The 17,347-nt window shown below is 47.2% G+C and overlaps 1 protein-coding gene across 7 annotated transcripts in view; it reads right to left on the reverse strand.

Moving 5' to 3' along the window:
* arhgap33 (Rho GTPase activating protein 33) overlaps window positions 1–17,347 on the reverse strand; it is a 53,731-nt gene that overhangs the window by 5,520 nt on the left and 30,864 nt on the right. For all 7 annotated transcript variants that reach the window (XM_076280737.1, XM_076280735.1, XM_076280741.1 and 4 more), the window contains 17 exons: window positions 17,043–17,135; window positions 16,144–16,266; window positions 14,787–14,864; window positions 14,142–14,223; window positions 13,700–13,765; window positions 12,019–12,168; window positions 11,404–11,506; window positions 10,906–11,050; window positions 10,318–10,400; window positions 9,885–9,992; window positions 8,748–8,893; window positions 5,058–5,214; window positions 4,031–4,170; window positions 3,117–3,197; window positions 1,815–2,593; window positions 967–1,147; window positions 88–446 (listed from right to left, as the gene is read on the reverse strand). In XM_076280737.1, the coding sequence (XP_076136852.1) occupies window positions 88–446; window positions 967–1,147; window positions 1,815–2,593; window positions 3,117–3,197; window positions 4,031–4,170; window positions 5,058–5,214; window positions 8,748–8,893; window positions 9,885–9,992; window positions 10,318–10,400; window positions 10,906–11,050; window positions 11,404–11,506; window positions 12,019–12,168; window positions 13,700–13,765; window positions 14,142–14,223; window positions 14,787–14,864; window positions 16,144–16,266; window positions 17,043–17,135 (2,874 nt within the window). The remainder of the gene's footprint in view (window positions 1–87; window positions 447–966; window positions 1,148–1,814; window positions 2,594–3,116; window positions 3,198–4,030; window positions 4,171–5,057; window positions 5,215–8,747; window positions 8,894–9,884; window positions 9,993–10,317; window positions 10,401–10,905; window positions 11,051–11,403; window positions 11,507–12,018; window positions 12,169–13,699; window positions 13,766–14,141; window positions 14,224–14,786; window positions 14,865–16,143; window positions 16,267–17,042; window positions 17,136–17,347) is intronic.

Below are 17,347 nucleotides of genomic sequence, written 5' to 3' on the forward strand. Positions count from 1 at the left end.
CGCACGTACATACGCACACGCACACACACACACGCACACACACACACACACACACACACACACACACACGCACACACACACACACACCTGTCCCGGGGGAGACCTCGGTTCCTGCTCCTGCCCAGGCCTGTCAGTGGGCTCCGCTGCAGCCGTGTCGTTGGCCTCGGCCATCCACACGGACAGGGGCCTCACAGTGGAGTACAGCTGGTTAGGGTCGGAGGAGTGCAGCTCGCTCGCGTCTGCCGACAGTGACCTTTGGAAGCGCAGGTCAGCGGTGTCGGAGGGCGCTTTGGCCTGCGGGGGGCGGTAGGGGGGTGAAGCGCCCTGGCGCAGGGCTTTGTTGGCGCTCTCGGCCAGAGCGAGAGCCATGAGGCGTGCAGGGTTTTTGGGTGGGGGGGGAGGGGGCTGCTGAGTGGGCAAAGGCACGCCAGTGGGTCCCATGATGCCTAAGGGAAGATGGAATAGACGACAGGTTACTTTTGGGATTAGTTCATATTTAAAAAATAAAAATCATTAGATGCTCTAAACCTCAACTAAACTGATAGCCTTGTCAATTGTAATTAACATGATTCATGCCCTTATATTATGCACTCAAGCATTCATCTCAAATACACACATCTTATGTGCCAAATTGTTGTTTCCATGCTGCAATTTCTCAAGCACTCAACCCGTTTCTAAAACGGACCTTAATCTGATCTGTGTGAGCCGGTACTAGGCCACTGTTAAACTGGGTGTTCTGTGTGAGCCGGTACTAGGCCACTGTTAAACTGGGTGTTCTGTGTGAGCCGGTACTAGGCCACTGTTAAACTGGGTGTTCTGTGTGAGCCGGTACTAGGCCACTGTTAAACTGGGGCTCTGCGTGAGCTGGTACTAGGCCACTGTTAAACTGGGTGTTCTGCGTGAGCCGGTACTAGGCCACTGTTAAACTGGGGGTTCTATTTTGGGTTCCTGTCCTGCAGCACTCACTGGGGCCCTTGGTCTTGGCCTCGGGGCCCAGCTTGCTGCTGATCTCCTGCTGGCAGCTCTCCGTCAGCTGGAAGTCACATGACCGCAGCAGCATGGAGATCATCTGGGGGGGCTGGGAGGGCCCGCCTCCCTGAGCCACGGGCTGCAGCTCGCCAGCCCGGCCGCCAATCATCTCCAGGACCTGCGGGGTAGATACCTGTAGTTAATACACGCTGGCAGAAGCGTAGGTCTGTCGGAGTTGTTACCATCCTTAAACATTCAGAAATGAATGCTCCTTGATCCAACACTATGCAACAACCGGTATCCACAATATATTGTTCTATTGTATGGTTTTGTAGACTAATTTTAGCAGTCCCAACTACTTTTAGCCCTCTCAATGGAATTAATCTTGACAATAGAGTGATGTTAAGAACGACTATGTTCCAGGCCAGAATACCCTGCAGAAATGTAAGACAATTTTTCTTTTCACAGCACACTGAAGAAGGCACACGCAGAAACGCGTATGTGCAAATAAAAGAGTATGTATGCATAGTGCGGCCTCTCTCCTATTTTTCTTTTCACAGTACGACATTTGTCAACTCGCCCAACTGCTTATCATTATCAGTGCTAGCTGGGCGACTGATGTTGTTTAGATGTGTTTAGATATTTAGCTGATCTAGCGGATTTAGCGGATCTCCTCTTTACTGTTGCTTTAGTAACCTGAAATTGATACAAATTATAAATGTTGAAATAAATGTTATGGTACTACAAGGTAATGAAGTGTAAAATATAACCCTGACCCTCACCTTAGCAGGCACGCTGATGGAACTACAAGGTAATGAAGTGTAAAATAGAACCCTGACCCTCACCTTAGCAGGCACGCTGATGGCGATGGGGTCGGAAATGTCCAGTGGGGGCGATTTGGGGACTTTGGGCGAGAGAGCGTGCACCATCTTCCGCGTGAACGAGCGCCTCTCCTGAGGGGCTTGGGCCGGGGGGGCGGAGCCTGCAGCAGCGGAGGGGGTGTGGCTGTGGGAGGGGCTCCCGCTGGACTCTGCGGGCCCAGAGGCGGGGCCTGTGGCGGAGGGCCGGTGCTGGCAGTACACCTGCGTCTGAGGGGCCGTGGCGGCCAGGATCAGGCTCCTGCGTGGGCCGGCCTCTGATTGGTTGAGCACCGAGTCCGGGTCCTCGGTGATGGAGCGCTGGCTGCCGGCGTGGGCATGGCTCTGGTGGCTGAGGCAGCGGTAGGGCGGGGGTGTGGCGGCCGGAGGGGACTCCCTGCCCCCGGGGACCGGTGCTGCGGCACCGCCGCCCAACCCCACCGGCCCGCCGTCCTCCAGGAAGGTCGGGCTGAAGTCGATGACGTCCTCGGCCATCCAGGAGGCGGCCGGGTCCTGGGAGAAGTCGGCCATCATGTAGACGCCCTCCTCCTCGTCCTCCTCCTCGTCTTCGTCCTCCTCCTCCGCCTCATCCTCCTCCTCGGCGGCGGCGCGCCGGCGCTCCTCGGGCAGCAGGCTGTCGTAGGAGCGGCTGCTGGGCAGGCGGGAGGGGGGCCGCTGGGGGACCAGCTGGGGGTCCACGGAGGCGGCCAGAGAGAGGCCGTCGCTGCTGGAGCGGGGACGACGCAGACGCTGCAGCTTGCCTGGACCTGCACCAGGAAGGAGATGGGGGGGGGGGCAGGGAAACACTAGTAGTTCAGTTTAACGCCATATCAGCATCTATGGCTGCATCATGGTAAAAAAAAGGTATAATAAAACAATATAAAATCAGAAATAAGAACAAACAAATAGAATTACATAAATAAAACAAATAATTGTAAGAAAGTAAGATTCTTCAAATCTACATTTGACAAAACTTCCAGTAGAGGCCAGCAGGGGAAGAAGGAAAGATATCGTGGGAGAGAGGAGGGACAGAGAAGGAGAGAGGATGAAAGGAAAGAGAACCACAAGGGGGCAGCCAAGTGTGGAAAATCTCCAACACCATCACTTCAACCCCTCTGCCCCTCACTGACTGAAAGACTTGTCTTCTATGAGATTAAGGTGGGTAAGAAGTAGGTTTAACTTGCCCACAATGCAAGTCAGTCCTGTGCTACCATCAGAGGCTGTTGGTGTACAGCCATCATAAGCCTGCAAGCCATCATACAGCCATCATACCTGCTCCACTGTTCCTACCTGCTCCTGCTCCACTGTGCTGGGACGACAGAGACTCCTCACTCTTGGCCGAACGCAGCGTGACGCTATCCACACGGCACCCTGGGAAAGAGAGCAGCAGTCAGTCAGTCAGACAGACAGACAGACAGAGACAGTCACAGCTTGTGTAATAAGCCAAACATGACTCTAGCTCTTCAGAGTGCAGCCTCTGACCAGCTAGCGCTCAAACTGAAGTGTCTGACTGGACAGTGTGTGACTGAAGTGTGTGACTGGTCAGTGTGTGACTGAAGTGTGTGACTGGACAGTGTGTGACTGAAGTGTGTGACTGGTCAGTGTGTGACTGAAGAGTGTGACTGGACAGTGTGTGACTGAAGTGTGTGACTGGACAGTGTGTGACTGAAGTGTGTGACTGGTCAGTGTGTGACTGAAGTGTGTGACTGGACAGTGTGTGACTGAAGTGTGTGACTGGTCAACGCTCACCATACAGAACACACTGAGAAATGTGTGTATGTTGTGAACTGTCCTTGCAGTGAAAACAGTGAAAAGAATCAGACGCTTGTTTGTGACAAAAGAAGAATTGAAACTTCTAAAACAGTGCTGTGTCCTAAACTTGACTGTGACAAAACTTGAATTTAAATAGACTAAATCAGTGTTAAAGGATGAGGAAACAATCTTTTGAAGAAATGATTGGTAATGAACTGACTACGTTGTCTTTCTATGAAGAGCATTGTCCAGTGTTGCTGCTGTGAGAGAAGAATAAAGGTGAATTTATAGTTCAGGCAAGTGTCGCTTGACAAAAAACAATTGTTACTAAAAGATGTCACGGAGGTGTAGGTTTTCAAAAACCCATTTTGTCTCTTTTACGTCATATTTTGTCGAGTGACACTCGTCGCCTGTAGTGGAAATTGACCCTGAGATAAAGGACATGTTCGTACCTGCGTGAGAGGTGGCCGGCTGGAACAGGGAGCTGATCCTCATGGGCTTGCGCCGCCCTGACCCTGCTGGTTTCCCAATGGCAAAGAATGTCTTCCAGCTTCCTCCAGACGCCTTGCGCACCTTCATCCCCCTCTTCCTCCTGGGGGTGGGGTGGGGTGGAGTGGGCGTGGGAGCAGGGCCGGGGGAGAAATAACCTTTTTGTTTATTGTGATTTATAGTGATTGTGTGGCTCCTATTATACAACCAATGCACAGCCAAAATTCTGTTAAATACGTTAAAAAATTCCAAATCATTTTTTTTTTCAAATACTTACAAGTAACAACATACACACAAAAAAATCAGAAGATGCCATTTGGCTAATTTGAAGCCAGGAACACCGCATTTGTCTTTCATCTGTACACTACACGCATCAGATTAAGAGTTTAATCAGGTGTGTCGGGGTGGCGACTGACGCCAGGTGCAGGTGGGGCTCCCTAACCAGGTCTCACCCAAAACATGGGAACCCGACTATAAACAAACAAGCCCGGGCTTAGGAAGGGCCAGAGGGTTTCTTTGGCTGTGTTTCATTCACCACAAGAGCACTTCACTTCTCAACTACACGCCCTCACCTTTCAGGACAGTATTCATTTGTGTGTTCACTGTGTGCTGAGTGTGTTTCACTAATTCACGGATTGGGATAAATGCAGAGACCAAATTTCCCTCATGGGATCAAATATACTATACTTATACTTATTCTGGCTTTAGTGCTCCCAGGCCATGATGCAGCAGGGAGAAGAAACAAATGTGGATTCTCATAATGATAAGGGTGTGTAGCCTTACATGTGCAGTGTAGTATGTATGTGTTGACTTGCTTATTGTGTTGTCTACACCTTATGTGCTACATTGTACAATGACAATAAAAGGTGATACGATCGACTCTGTGATACGATGATTACTGTACTCAACTCTATGACCTACAGCCCATGGGCAAGACGTCCAAAACGAGACGAGCAGGTCTGAGTGGGTTTCAGGGCCCGGCGCACTCACCTTTCCTCTGGGAGGTCGAGCACAGTGTGGAACTGGCCCTGGAAGGGCAGCGGCGCCCCCTGCAGGAGCAGCGGCGCCTGTGTGCGAGCCTGGGCCTCCTCCAGAGACAGCAGCCGCGTGGACACAAACGACTTCGGCCTGGTCAGAGACTGCCGTCCTGCAGAGGATGAGGGAGTGGAAGTGGTGGGGAAAGACAGAAAGAAGCACCGAGAGACAGACAGACAGACAGACAGAAAGAGGCACCGAGAGACAGACAGACAGACAGAGAGAGACGGACAGAGAGAGACAGACAGAGAGAGTGAGGTTGTAGAGGAGGGATGACAGGTAGAACGAGCCAATATAGCGGGTAGAAAGGAGTAGAGGGAGGGAGGTAGGGTAAAAAGGAGTGAAATGATTGGAGAAGTAGGAAGAAGGGAATAAAAGAGAGAATAACAATATTAGTGTATTTAACAATAGAACGAGGGAAGGCTGCAGACTGCGGGACAGACAGTATGGTGGTGGAGGCAGCGCAGACGGAACACACACAGTGCTGGGGAATAATCAGGGGAATGACAACACAGTGTCCTGCAGCCAGGGATGACAAGGCCACTACGGCTCCTGAGGGAGGGGAAGCGCGGAGAGGAGCTGCGAGAGGATTCAGAGCAATGGAACAGCAACGCTCCGACTCAATCGACACACTGTGCACAGACGTGGACCTGTTTGGTGTCCTTCAGGCCAAGCGCACGCCTACTTCAAGGCTCTTTCACATTGTGACAAACGTCTGAATTAAAAGCCTGGTCCAGCACTTTGCACAGTGGACCAAAATGATCGGGAAATGGGAGCAGAGCACACGGTTCTGATCGCAGGGAGCCGGTACCAGGATCGTGTCACAGCATCTTGGTACTACAAAGCAAAGGAGGAAGCACTTTTGGGCTGGGGGCAGCGATGGATTGACCGTTTGTAGAGCTCTACACACTCTTGATCAACATCAGTGATAAAGGCACACAAGAAGCACTTTTTTGCAGAAATGCTCAGGATAAAGTGCTTTAGTTTTGATTAATAAGCGGAGGCAACACCATAGCTACAGTGGTAAATAAGATGTCTGATGTCTTTACCTGATTGGTCGATCTCATCCACTTAAAAGACAGCAAATAGTCAAAACACAGCAGAACACACAACAATCACACACACATGCATACACATCTACACAGAGCTTTGAACGTGTGTTTCAACTTTTAATAGAAATTTCACATTTTGCTGGCTCATTAAATTGCCATATCACACATGAAGGAGTTCCTTACACTTAAAATGCCAGCTTTTCAATAAAATATGGGTAACACTTTACTTGACAGTATCGACATAAGAGTGACATGACACTGTCATGAACATACGGTCATGATACATGAACCCTAACCCTAATCCTAGCCTCTAACCCTAACCCTAACTCTAATTCTAACTCTAACCCTAACCTATGACAAAAACCGAATGTCACTTAATAACAGAAGTGTTATAACAAAGAATGGGGGTAGAGGAGCGCTTCTTGGACTCTAAAGTTTGGTTAGGTCAGAGGTGCTCTTTGGATGGGAAACTAAATGCCAAGAATCAAGAAATTCCAAGGCACTCTCTATTGAAAAAGTTAAAAAGCCTTTATTATCATGGCTTGGTCAAGTTAACCTTCTAAAAAACTCCAACGCATTTCGGCTACATGCCTTCTTCTGGGAGTTAAGCCTGGGAGCTCCCACTCCCAGAAGAAGGCATGTAGCCGAAACGCGTTGGAGTTTTTTAGAAGGTTAACTTGACCAAGCCATGATAATAAAGGCTTTTTAACTTTTTCAATAGAGAGTGCCTTGGAATTTCTTGATTCTTAACAGAAGTGTTATGTCATAAATGCTTATAACTTGTTTATGACACACTCATGACAGTGTCATGTTACTCTTATGTCGATACTGTCAAGTAAAGTGTTACCAAAATATATTAAAAAAAAACACACAAATCCAGTTCTTAAGACAACCTGAAGTTTAAACATAGGCAGAATTCATAACCTCTGATTCATTTGAAAGAAAGCTGTGTGCGTATTGCACAGATTATTTCTGTCAGTTGACAATTTCAGCCAAACAGCAAGCCCCCGTGAATGAGCGTGAATGAGACCGGATGACCACCGTAGACCAAACATCCACTGGTCATCTCTGATTGAGCACAGTGATCAACAAGAGGAACAGTGTAAAAACATGGCAAAAGAAGCAACCAAGACCAGAATGACAAATGAAATGACATCTCCATGGGAACTAGCAGTGCAGGAGGAGGACCCCCGTCAGTAGACGGAGGAGCGTCGGGGGTCGGGGTCGGACTCCTGAATGGTGGGAGGCCCGGGGCCGCGTGGGGCCTCACGCCGCGCCTCCTGCAGACTCACCAGACGCGCCCTCCGAGGCTGTGGCACTGGCTTGCGCCCTGCCCTGCCCGTTGCTACGGAAACACACACTTTGCTCAGTTGAGGCAAGAGCACTGAGATACACCACTGATCACTCAACCTTACTGGTGCAGTGGATATTACACAAATAACTTGGCCAATACGTAGGAAAAAGCGACACAAGTTGATTGAATTTCCTAATGATCAGATGGAGAATAACTAATAATGTGGGGAAAAAAACATCAAGAGATGAAAGGAGATTTTTCAGAAGTGGAGATGACCAGACTGTTACCAGAGCTAATGCAAAAAATTACAATCAAGTAAGTCTGTCAACAAGCAGCATCAAAAGACTTTGAATACATCAAATGCAGCTAGTACAGTGGTTCTATTTGTTTCTGACCAAATACACTATCAAGAACAAAATCAAAGCTGTTTGAAAATAGGGCCAGGCATCTACTAATCATGAACAATAAAGACAATAAAGAATTATGTATTTAAAATATTTATAACAATTCCGCTGAGAAGCAGAGATTGATTAGCATTTAAGCTACATGTGTGTGCATATATTAATTACATGGCTTCAGCTCAAGCTTCCTATTCAGTGCAGCACAAGCAACAAGGGCAGAGCAACAAATCCTGCAGGGCAGAGAACACAGACCAGGATCCGCAATGCCTCAAGCGCAGAAAACACCACACTCACAGACGAGAACACGAGCTCTTCATCACCATAGAGACCAGAGATGGGCCAGCGATCCCACGCACGACCAGCTGATAAGCACACAACAAAAGAAACATAGCCCGTCCCTCGCACACTCGGCCTCAAGACTCCTCACTGAGCAGCAACAACACCAACAACAACAGACACAGGACAGATCCGTTAAGGAAAGCTGGGGTGAGGATCCATGAGCAAAAGTGACAACTGACATGGCGATACGACAGACACACTGAATGAAAAACTGACATGGCGGTACGACAGACACACTGAATAAAAAACTGACATGGCGGTACGACAGACACACTGAATGCAATACTGACATGGGGGAATGAAAAACTGACATGGCGATACGACAGACACACTGAATAAAAAACTGACATGGCGGTACGACAGACACACTGAATGAAAAACTGAAATGGCGGTACGACAGACACACTGAATGAGATGCAAGAGCACAAATGCAAGAACGATGTGAACCCAACTGAACTGAACAGAGAGGGGGGCGCATTTGTTGACCAACAGCAGGACATTGCAAACAGCCCAACCCCACCCCCCACTGCCGCACACACTCTTTTGTGGGGTGACGTACCTGCGCTGAAGCGCCCCACCGAGGTGAAGGTGTCGCTGAACAGCACGTCCACGTGAGACAGGAGGAACTCCACCACCACCGACTGGATGCGGACCTCCTTAAACGGATCAGCACCACTCAAACCCACCGCTTCGATCTCCATGGACCTGCACACCAACACAAACAGTCATCATATGATCTCCATGGACCTGCACACCAACACAAACAGTCATCATACGATCTCCATGGACCTGCACACCAACACAAACAGTCATCATATGATCTCCATGGACAGGACTCCTGAGCAGGAACAGAGCCAGATAATCCCCGTTTACATGGACACTTTTAATCTGATTACAAAAAGAGTAAAGGCTCAATTGGAATAAAAAACCTCATGTAAACACCTCAACCGATCGGATTCAGCCCGATCCGACTAAATTTCCAAACGGATAGAGAGAGGTGATGTACTATGTTCTGATAATCGGATCGATTGAAAGATGCACCCATGTAAACGGGTACTCCATTATTGTTGGAGCACATTTCCTCTTTCTGCACAAGTGTTCCCTGTGTGGTCACAATGCAGAGTGATGTAAACAAGGGAGTTTCCATGCCAGCAATACAAATAAGAGGATATAACATGATTTCCATGTAAACGTAGATTAAACATCAATCAGTTTATTTAGCGTTCATGTAAACAGTTCGGTTGAAATCATTGACATTTGCACATGTTTGTGTATACAGGACATAGCCCACACCCAGTGAGAAGTGTTTGGGCCAAGACAAATGTGTGCACAGATAGTGTCTACAGGACATAGCCCACACCCAGTGAGAAGTGTTGCACAGGGATAATAAGGTGGACAGAGATAGAACAAGGTAATCATAGGTAGAAGACAAAAACACACACACACACACACACACGCACGCACACACACACGCAAGCAAGCACGAATACTCGCATGCAGTTAAAACAATCCTGCATATTATGCAGGAAACCAGAAGAGTTGCTACTGAAGTGCGAGCAAACAAGCAGACATGCAGTTGTGTGCACACACAGACGCCACGATACACTCGCACAGGAACAAACATGCACTCAAACATGCACACACCTGTGCACACAGACATACACGCGCACACACACACGTACGCACGCAGACTTGCCTCAGCAGGTTGGGGGCCCACACTATGGCCAGGTTCTTGACGTGCATGTTGGTCTCTTCACTGAAGGTGGCCAGCCGGGCCAGGTGTTTGATGAGAAACTCCAGCGTCCTAGGACATACATCAGACCCTTAGCCACCATCCATAATGCCAGGCATCATGTCTGTCTGTCTGTCTCATGTAGGACTATAAAACCCTGTACACCCTTAGCTACCATCTGTCCAACCTGCCATCACCAATCTATCTACACCGTACAACCCTGTTCACACCATCCAATTATTCACACACATTATATGAGAATGCAATTACAAAGGAGACTATTTACAAAAACATTAATCTATCAGAGATGCTAACTCTGGTCTGAGGTTGGTATACTACCCTCTGTGTGTGTGTGTGTGTGTGTGTGTGTGTGTGTGTGTGTGTGTGTGTGTGTTACCTGTAGTGAGGAGGGGGCAGCTGCTGAATGACGTCATGAACCTTCACCATGCGTTCGTCGTCGGTCATCTCTCCCATGCAGTCCTGTACACATAGAAAGATGAATGAATGAATATGGATGTGTGAGTGGTGAACTTAACAGATGTAAAAAGCCTTTTACAGTGTCTCACATACAGGAGCGTATATGAATCTGCATGTTCTGTTATGTTTTTCTGTGTAAACTGACAATAAAGCAGTATCATATCGTATCATATAAATGCTGCCGCCAGTGGCCGTTGGCCTTAATAGTGTACCAAGTTAGGGACAGGCTATGCTCATACTCATGTCATTTGGACATGAAATAGTAGGGCAAGCACAGGTGTAACTGAATACGTTAATGAAGTCTCTGTTCAATTGAAGTGTAGCAAAATCAGAAGCTCAATTAATGTTACTAGTAACACCTGGACCTGCCGTATATTTCATGTCAAAAATGGCTGCTGTAAAAAAGGTCTGTAGACTCCTGTCTTTGAGCCTGTCTGTGAGTCAGGCGGAGAGGTCAGAGAGGGCCTGGCTAGCCGGCATAGGCGAGGCGACACAGACGGACACTCACTGCGAACTTGTCGTAGAGTTGGTAGGTGAGCAGTGGGTTGGGCAGCTCCCTGAAGTACAGCTTACACAGGGAGCCCACGCAGTGGATGTCCTGCATGTAGACTTCTTTCGTCAGGTCCGGCACGTTCTCGCTGTCAAACTCATGCCTGAGGGAGGAAGAAGCTTTTCATAAAAGAGGTCCTTTGCGGCCGTTACGCTTAATTCTTATTGTGGTGTTTGTCACTGCCTGATGTGAGTCAAATAGATGCAGGGAGACTGTGTCCATACCCGGTGGTATTTCACGATAAGTCAACGCTTTTTTGTTATTTATTTGAAAAATACAAATATATGATAGCAGCATGTTACGCATGCACGGCTCTGATAATGCTTGACTACAGCCCGACATCTGGCAATGACAGTGTCTTAATGTGGATCAGGAATGTCTTCTTCCAACAACAGTCTAGATGTGCTTTGCAGCGTACACACAGGTAATTAGAGGCCAGGTGAAGACGGAGCACACCTGAGCTTCTGGATGTTGGAGGAGACTCCAGAGTGTCTGTAGATGCCATCCACAATGCCATGCTTCTCTATGAACTCGGAGCAGGTTCTCAGCACCTGTGGAACTACACAAGAGAGGCGCGCACACACACACACACACACACAAACACACACACACCACTTTTACTATTCCGTAGTTTCCCAACTATTAGCCGAGGTTTATACATTGATTTTGCAAAATGTCTTCAGCTATGAGGTTAATACACGGGGGCAGTTAATATGGTAATTGTATGGTTTGTTTTTTTTTAACTTGCATAAAACAGTGCTTCGGTTTATACACAACGCGGTTAATACACAGGAAATTATACAGCACTGCACTATAGCTAAGTTCATGATTGTTCCAAGAATAATTTCACCAAATCTACCTGAACCATCATTTTGACTTTTTATTATTCCAACTGAAATTTATCCAGTAATAATTTCAATACAATTGCTCTACCTTATCTGTGGTCATTTGGAATAGTTTTACCTACTACTTTTAGAACTGTTCTAATGGCAACGTCTTCTCCTTTTCGTCTGAAAACACACCATCTATCATTTAAACCACTGGTCATCATCACTGATCACATCCTCATACCATCTAGTCCGGAGTTGAGCAGGTGCTCTCCGAGGTCGCAGCCGAACACGCGCTCCTTGAGAATGCCACGCTGCTTCAGCTTCTGTTTGGTGGGCCGCGACTTCATGAAGGTCCTCAGAAAACCCATCAGCTTGCCGTGCTTCTTGGACACTGCCAGAGGGGGGCGACAGAGAGCCATTCAGCTCAATTCAATGGGTGCAAATGATAACAAACATGACAAACAGACTCAAAGAAAGAAGTTCCCACAGGGTCTTTCAAAGCACTCACAATGAGGTGTGTGTGTGTGTGTGTGTGTGTAGCTAGTACATCTAATATTTGAGTGATTGCGTATGTGTCCAAGTCTGAGCTGTGAGCATAAAAAAAAAAAAAGCTCCCTTCACAAAACAAGGGAAAGTGGTCAGCCACACAGGAACACATAGTGCCTCCAGTCTCTGGAGCAAAGCACTCTGCTCCCATTAAATCCACACAACGACCAGTGGACATCAAATGTTAAATGGGTTCATGGAAGCCTTGTGTGTGTCAGTCAACGTATGAACGGACATCTGTGTTTTCTTTCTTTTTTATGGTCAGGTGCTAATCAATGCCATCAACAGAGTAAGCAGTGGACCATGGGCCTGGGTTAGAGAGATTAGGATTAAAGAGGGCCGCGACACAAACAGTGGAAATAGACACAGATTGATCACCTTAACTCACGAGTCAACGGGCTGCATTTACATTGCCTTGCGAAAAGTATTCAATTCCCCTGAAATCATTACCATTTCAAGGATTATAAGTGATAGACTGCGAGTGAGAAAAGGTGAGAAAAGGTGAGGGCAGAGGGCTGAACACTTTGGCAAAGGCACTGCACATGCAAGTAATCATAGACAGGTATAATATAACTGGTGGTGACCCATCGTTTCACATTCACGTTTGATGTCTGAATGGTGTTTGAATTGGTGTCTGAGTTGGTGTCATTGTCACATGTGTCTGTGCTTGTGATATGAGTTACTGATACTGCATTTGCTGAAAGGAAGTAAATGAAATTAGCAGGAGGAAACTGTTAGCGGGGCCTTGTATTAGCAAACAGAGGAACACAAGGGGGGGGGGGTTGAATAATTCCATTTGAAGCCGTTACCAGAAAATCTTAGGAACCAAGGCTGACGAACTAAGAGGGAAGAGGAGCAACAGAGAAAGAGAGATAGAGAGAAAAGAGAAAAAAAGGAAACAGAGAGAAAGGAGTAAGCGATTCCAAGAAGGCAGCATATTGATATGCTGGATTCCTAAAGTTGTCATTACGAGCTGGTTCCTACGGCTCGGCTGGGAGAACACTCTGCACGTGATTGAGGGGGCCGCCAGGGGAAAAAAAAAAAGCTCCAATACATCCGGCAAAAAAGGAAAGCAGAAGTTCTAAAATGGCTACAAAACGACTGAGTTGATTTATTGTTGCGGCACTTCTGCACAAAGTGACCATGTCACTGTGAACGAACCGCTGATTGAGCAAGCCAAATTCAGAAACAACAGCCCGTTATGAGAAAAGTCAGAGGATAAGTCCTCTCACTATGGACTGACAATCACTACATGAAAAGTCAGAGGATAAGTCCTCTCACTATGGACTGACAATCACGGAGACGAAAAACTCAAGCTTGGCTTAAGACATTCACACAACAGATAAGGAGTCAGTGGTTTATTTAGTAGCCCTCACCTGATGTAGGAGAGGGGGGTCCCGCAGCACTGACGGCCCCCGCCTTGGTAGGGACTCCGTCTACCTCTACAACAACAGACAGACAGACAAACAGACAGAAACACATAATGAATGAATCACTCCAATGCCTTACATGAAACAGTTCTATTTTAGTGCAAACCCAGGAATAATTGCAAAGATTGTGACAAACTAAATCATAAAAAAAAAAAAAAACAGATTTCTGAATACTGAAGTGTCAATGGCGCCGGCCATTACTGGCTCACGAATATCGTGGATTTGTTGTGCAAAAAGTTCTGACATCAAGGCCCCTGAAACACTCAAAGTTGAACCTCATACAGAAACAAGAAGAAATGTGTCCATTTGCCCCAGAAAAGAGTCCCATATTTTATTTACACCCTGTTCAGCCTTACTATGGAGAGTGTGCCCGGGGAGGCAGCCATACCTAGTTTTGAGGCAGGAGCGCTGACAGTCTGGTGCAGCTTCTCACTGATCAGCTCCACACACTCACTGGGAAAGAAGCCAACCTGCAGGCCATGGGCGCGCGCACACACACACACACAGAGAGAGAGAGAGAGACAAACATGATGAAATCAGTCCAGGCAGTGGGTGCTATGCAGGCTTCAAATGCTATGATACCTGTAGAGAGAGAGAGAGAGAGAGAGAGAGAGAGAGAGAGAGAGAGAGAGAGAGAGAAAGAGAGAGAGAGTGAGAAAGAAAGAAAGAAAGAAAGAAAGAAAGAAAGAAAGAGAGAGAGAGAACAGGCCTGAGAGAGGGAATCAGAGGAGAAAAACAGTGGGGAAACATTAGATAGATAGATAGATAGATAGATAGATAGATAGATAGATAGACAGATATACAGATAGATAGAGAGAAAGAGAAGGAAGGAAGGAAGGAAGGAAGGAAGGAAGGAAGACAGACAAAAACAAGAACAAAGACTAAGGCAAGCAAACGAGAACAAGGATGGAGAAGGCAAGACTGGAAAAGCTTTGAGCAGATATGAAGTGGGAATGCAGAGGTGCTGGACTGCACAGGACAGTGGCACAGCCTGGGTGAGATGCTGAGAGTGTGCTGTGAGCAGGATGGGCACCTGAAAGCCATGTTTGCCTCTCCACCAGCTGGTGTCCTCCTTGGGTGGCATGTCTATCACAGATAAGATGTCTCCCACCTGCAAGCACACCAACACACACACACACACACCCCAACATGTACACACATATGCCAGCATACACACACAAACACATCCATCCACATACAAAGATTATGCACAACTAAAGACACAATGAGGACGACAACAACAACAACAACAGCAACAAGCTGGCTGTCTGTGCATGGAAAATGCTTTTGACATACTCTGACGGCCTGTCAATGCCCCCGCCCCCCTTCCTGCCAGGAGAAATACTGGCATGACGAGATCTACTGAAACTACTTGTGCATGGTGAGCATTTGCCTGTGCAAATGCAGCTGATGACAACACAAAGCAGGCTGCTCTGAGCCGAGTCCATCCATGGACACTGAGGGCACGTGCGTGATGTTTAAAGAAAAGCTCCAGCCTCTGCAAACGAGCAGCAACATGAGCGGTAAACACCATTGAGCAGGCTGCGCAGGAGCAAAAAACATTAACACATCAACACCCTCTGCAGACAAAACACTCCTGCTGCAACCAAAACAAGCAAGAGCCTCCAGACAATACAAATACAACAGCATTTATTAAAAGACTCATATGCAGGAACTGTGGCTTAAAACTTTTGTGTGTCTGAGACTTCTTTGACCCAAAAAGAAGAGAAGGACTGAGACGGAAAAAAAGAAAAGAAAAATGTTCTCATTTCTCACCAAATGAGAATGAGAGAGAGAGAGAGAGAGAGTGTAAGAGAAAGATAGATGGAGCAGTTGAGAGTGGGATGAAGAACGGGAGAGGAAGAGTGAAAGAGAAAGATGGAGCAATTGAGAGAGGGATGAAGACGACGAAGGTTGATGATGAGCGAAGGGACCTAAATGTGCTGAAGTGATGGGTCACCCCGTTCTCTGGCCCAGAAAGGAAAAAGTGGATGTGGAGCATGACTACGGGAGGGGGGGACAGGAATAGACAGGCCTGAGGAGGAGGAGGATGAGGAAGAGGAGGAGGAAGAGGATGAGGAAGGAGGAAGAGGAGGATGATGAAGAGGAAGGAGAAGATGAAGGGGAGAGTGACGTCCAGGGGAGAAGAGTAGATAAGACAGAGCTGCAAGTTTCTGAAATACAGAAAAGAAATAGAACCACGGATAAAACAGCTGTTGAAAAGAATCCCCCCAATCACCAGTTAGCGTCATGGATTCAGACATTCAACCCAGAGTTCTAATCACCCATCACGCCCTTTGTATCACCCATCTATCTTCAAGACCGTTTTTTAATTGGTAGCAATTCCTGGTTGCCGACCTGCATCTGATCTAGATTCTGATTGGCCGTACCTCAATGGAGATCTCGTCGCTGGCCTGGGCGTTATAGCGCTTGATGACGTGTGCCGCAGCGATGGCAGGGACATTCAGTGAGGCCTCTTCTTTCAGCATAAATCTGTTGCCGTGGTTGTCAATCTGAGGGGGATAAGGTAGCCACACATCAGCATTTCCCCCCATTCATCCCATCCACATCAAGCTACGCCTTCACGCCCTACACTAGATGAGCAACAGGTTGAAAAAACTTCAAAATCAATTCTAGACACTTAGGCACCAGGTACAGTTTATTAACTGTTTATTTATATTTGCTTGTGATGCCAACTGCCTCTGACAGCCCTTATAGCAACTCATTTTTTGCATAGATTCTGAACATTTTGCAACACTTCTCAAACCGTTATGGTGCCACCCAAATGAAAGATGCCATGACACTAAAATTGGAAACTCTGGCACTCTGGCATATTGTACACTACAATATAGGCATGGTTTAACCCTTAAGCCGGTACGTCACACCGGTGTGACGGGAATGTTGGAAATTGAACGTTCTAAAGAATGTCTGGGTTCATTCAGAGCCTTAAGCCCAATTCACACCAAAGATTCGCGACGAGACGAAACCGTTGCAGAAAGGAGTTACAGCGGTGTGAATTAAATGTTGCACGACAGCTCATCTCGTTGCAAATCTTTGGTATGAATTGGGCTTTATAGTTAGATCTCTCTCTAGGACTCTGGGTTCATTGAATTGAACATGGAATTTCAGAATCTTACATTGTTGCAGAACAGAATCCTCAGCTAGAATGTTCAAAACTCCCCTGCTGAAGGGTAAACATGGTAGTTTTCACAATCATTGTCAACACATCCATTACAGTTGTGGCTATGAAGCGGCCCCTGAGTCATGGCACAGCCCCCATGGTCCTCACCTCCATCCAGGTGAGCACAGGCCCACAGTTCAGCTTGTTGTCCACAATCATAGAGAGACGACTCAGGTACTCTGACAACAGTGGGGTGAAGATCTGATTGGAGAGAGAGAGAGAGAGAGAGAGAGAGAGAGAGAGAGAGAGAGAGAGAGAGAGAGAGAGCGAGAGAGAGAGAGAGAGAGAGAGAGAGAGAGAGAGAAACAGAAAGTGCATAAGATGAGGCTAGAGAAAAGCAAAAACAGCACTGACCAGAATCACAGTCAATTGGATTTGTCCTGATGATTTAGATGATATAGTAACATAAAGAA

The sequence above is a fragment of the Alosa pseudoharengus genome, unplaced genomic scaffold, assembly GCF_046254945.1.
Source record: "Alosa pseudoharengus isolate Yale_2024_CS ecotype anadromous, Long Island Sound unplaced genomic scaffold, YU_APseudo_1.1 YU_APseudo_1.1_scf_12, whole genome shotgun sequence".
Taxonomy (NCBI): Eukaryota; Metazoa; Chordata; class Actinopteri; order Clupeiformes; family Clupeidae; genus Alosa; species Alosa pseudoharengus.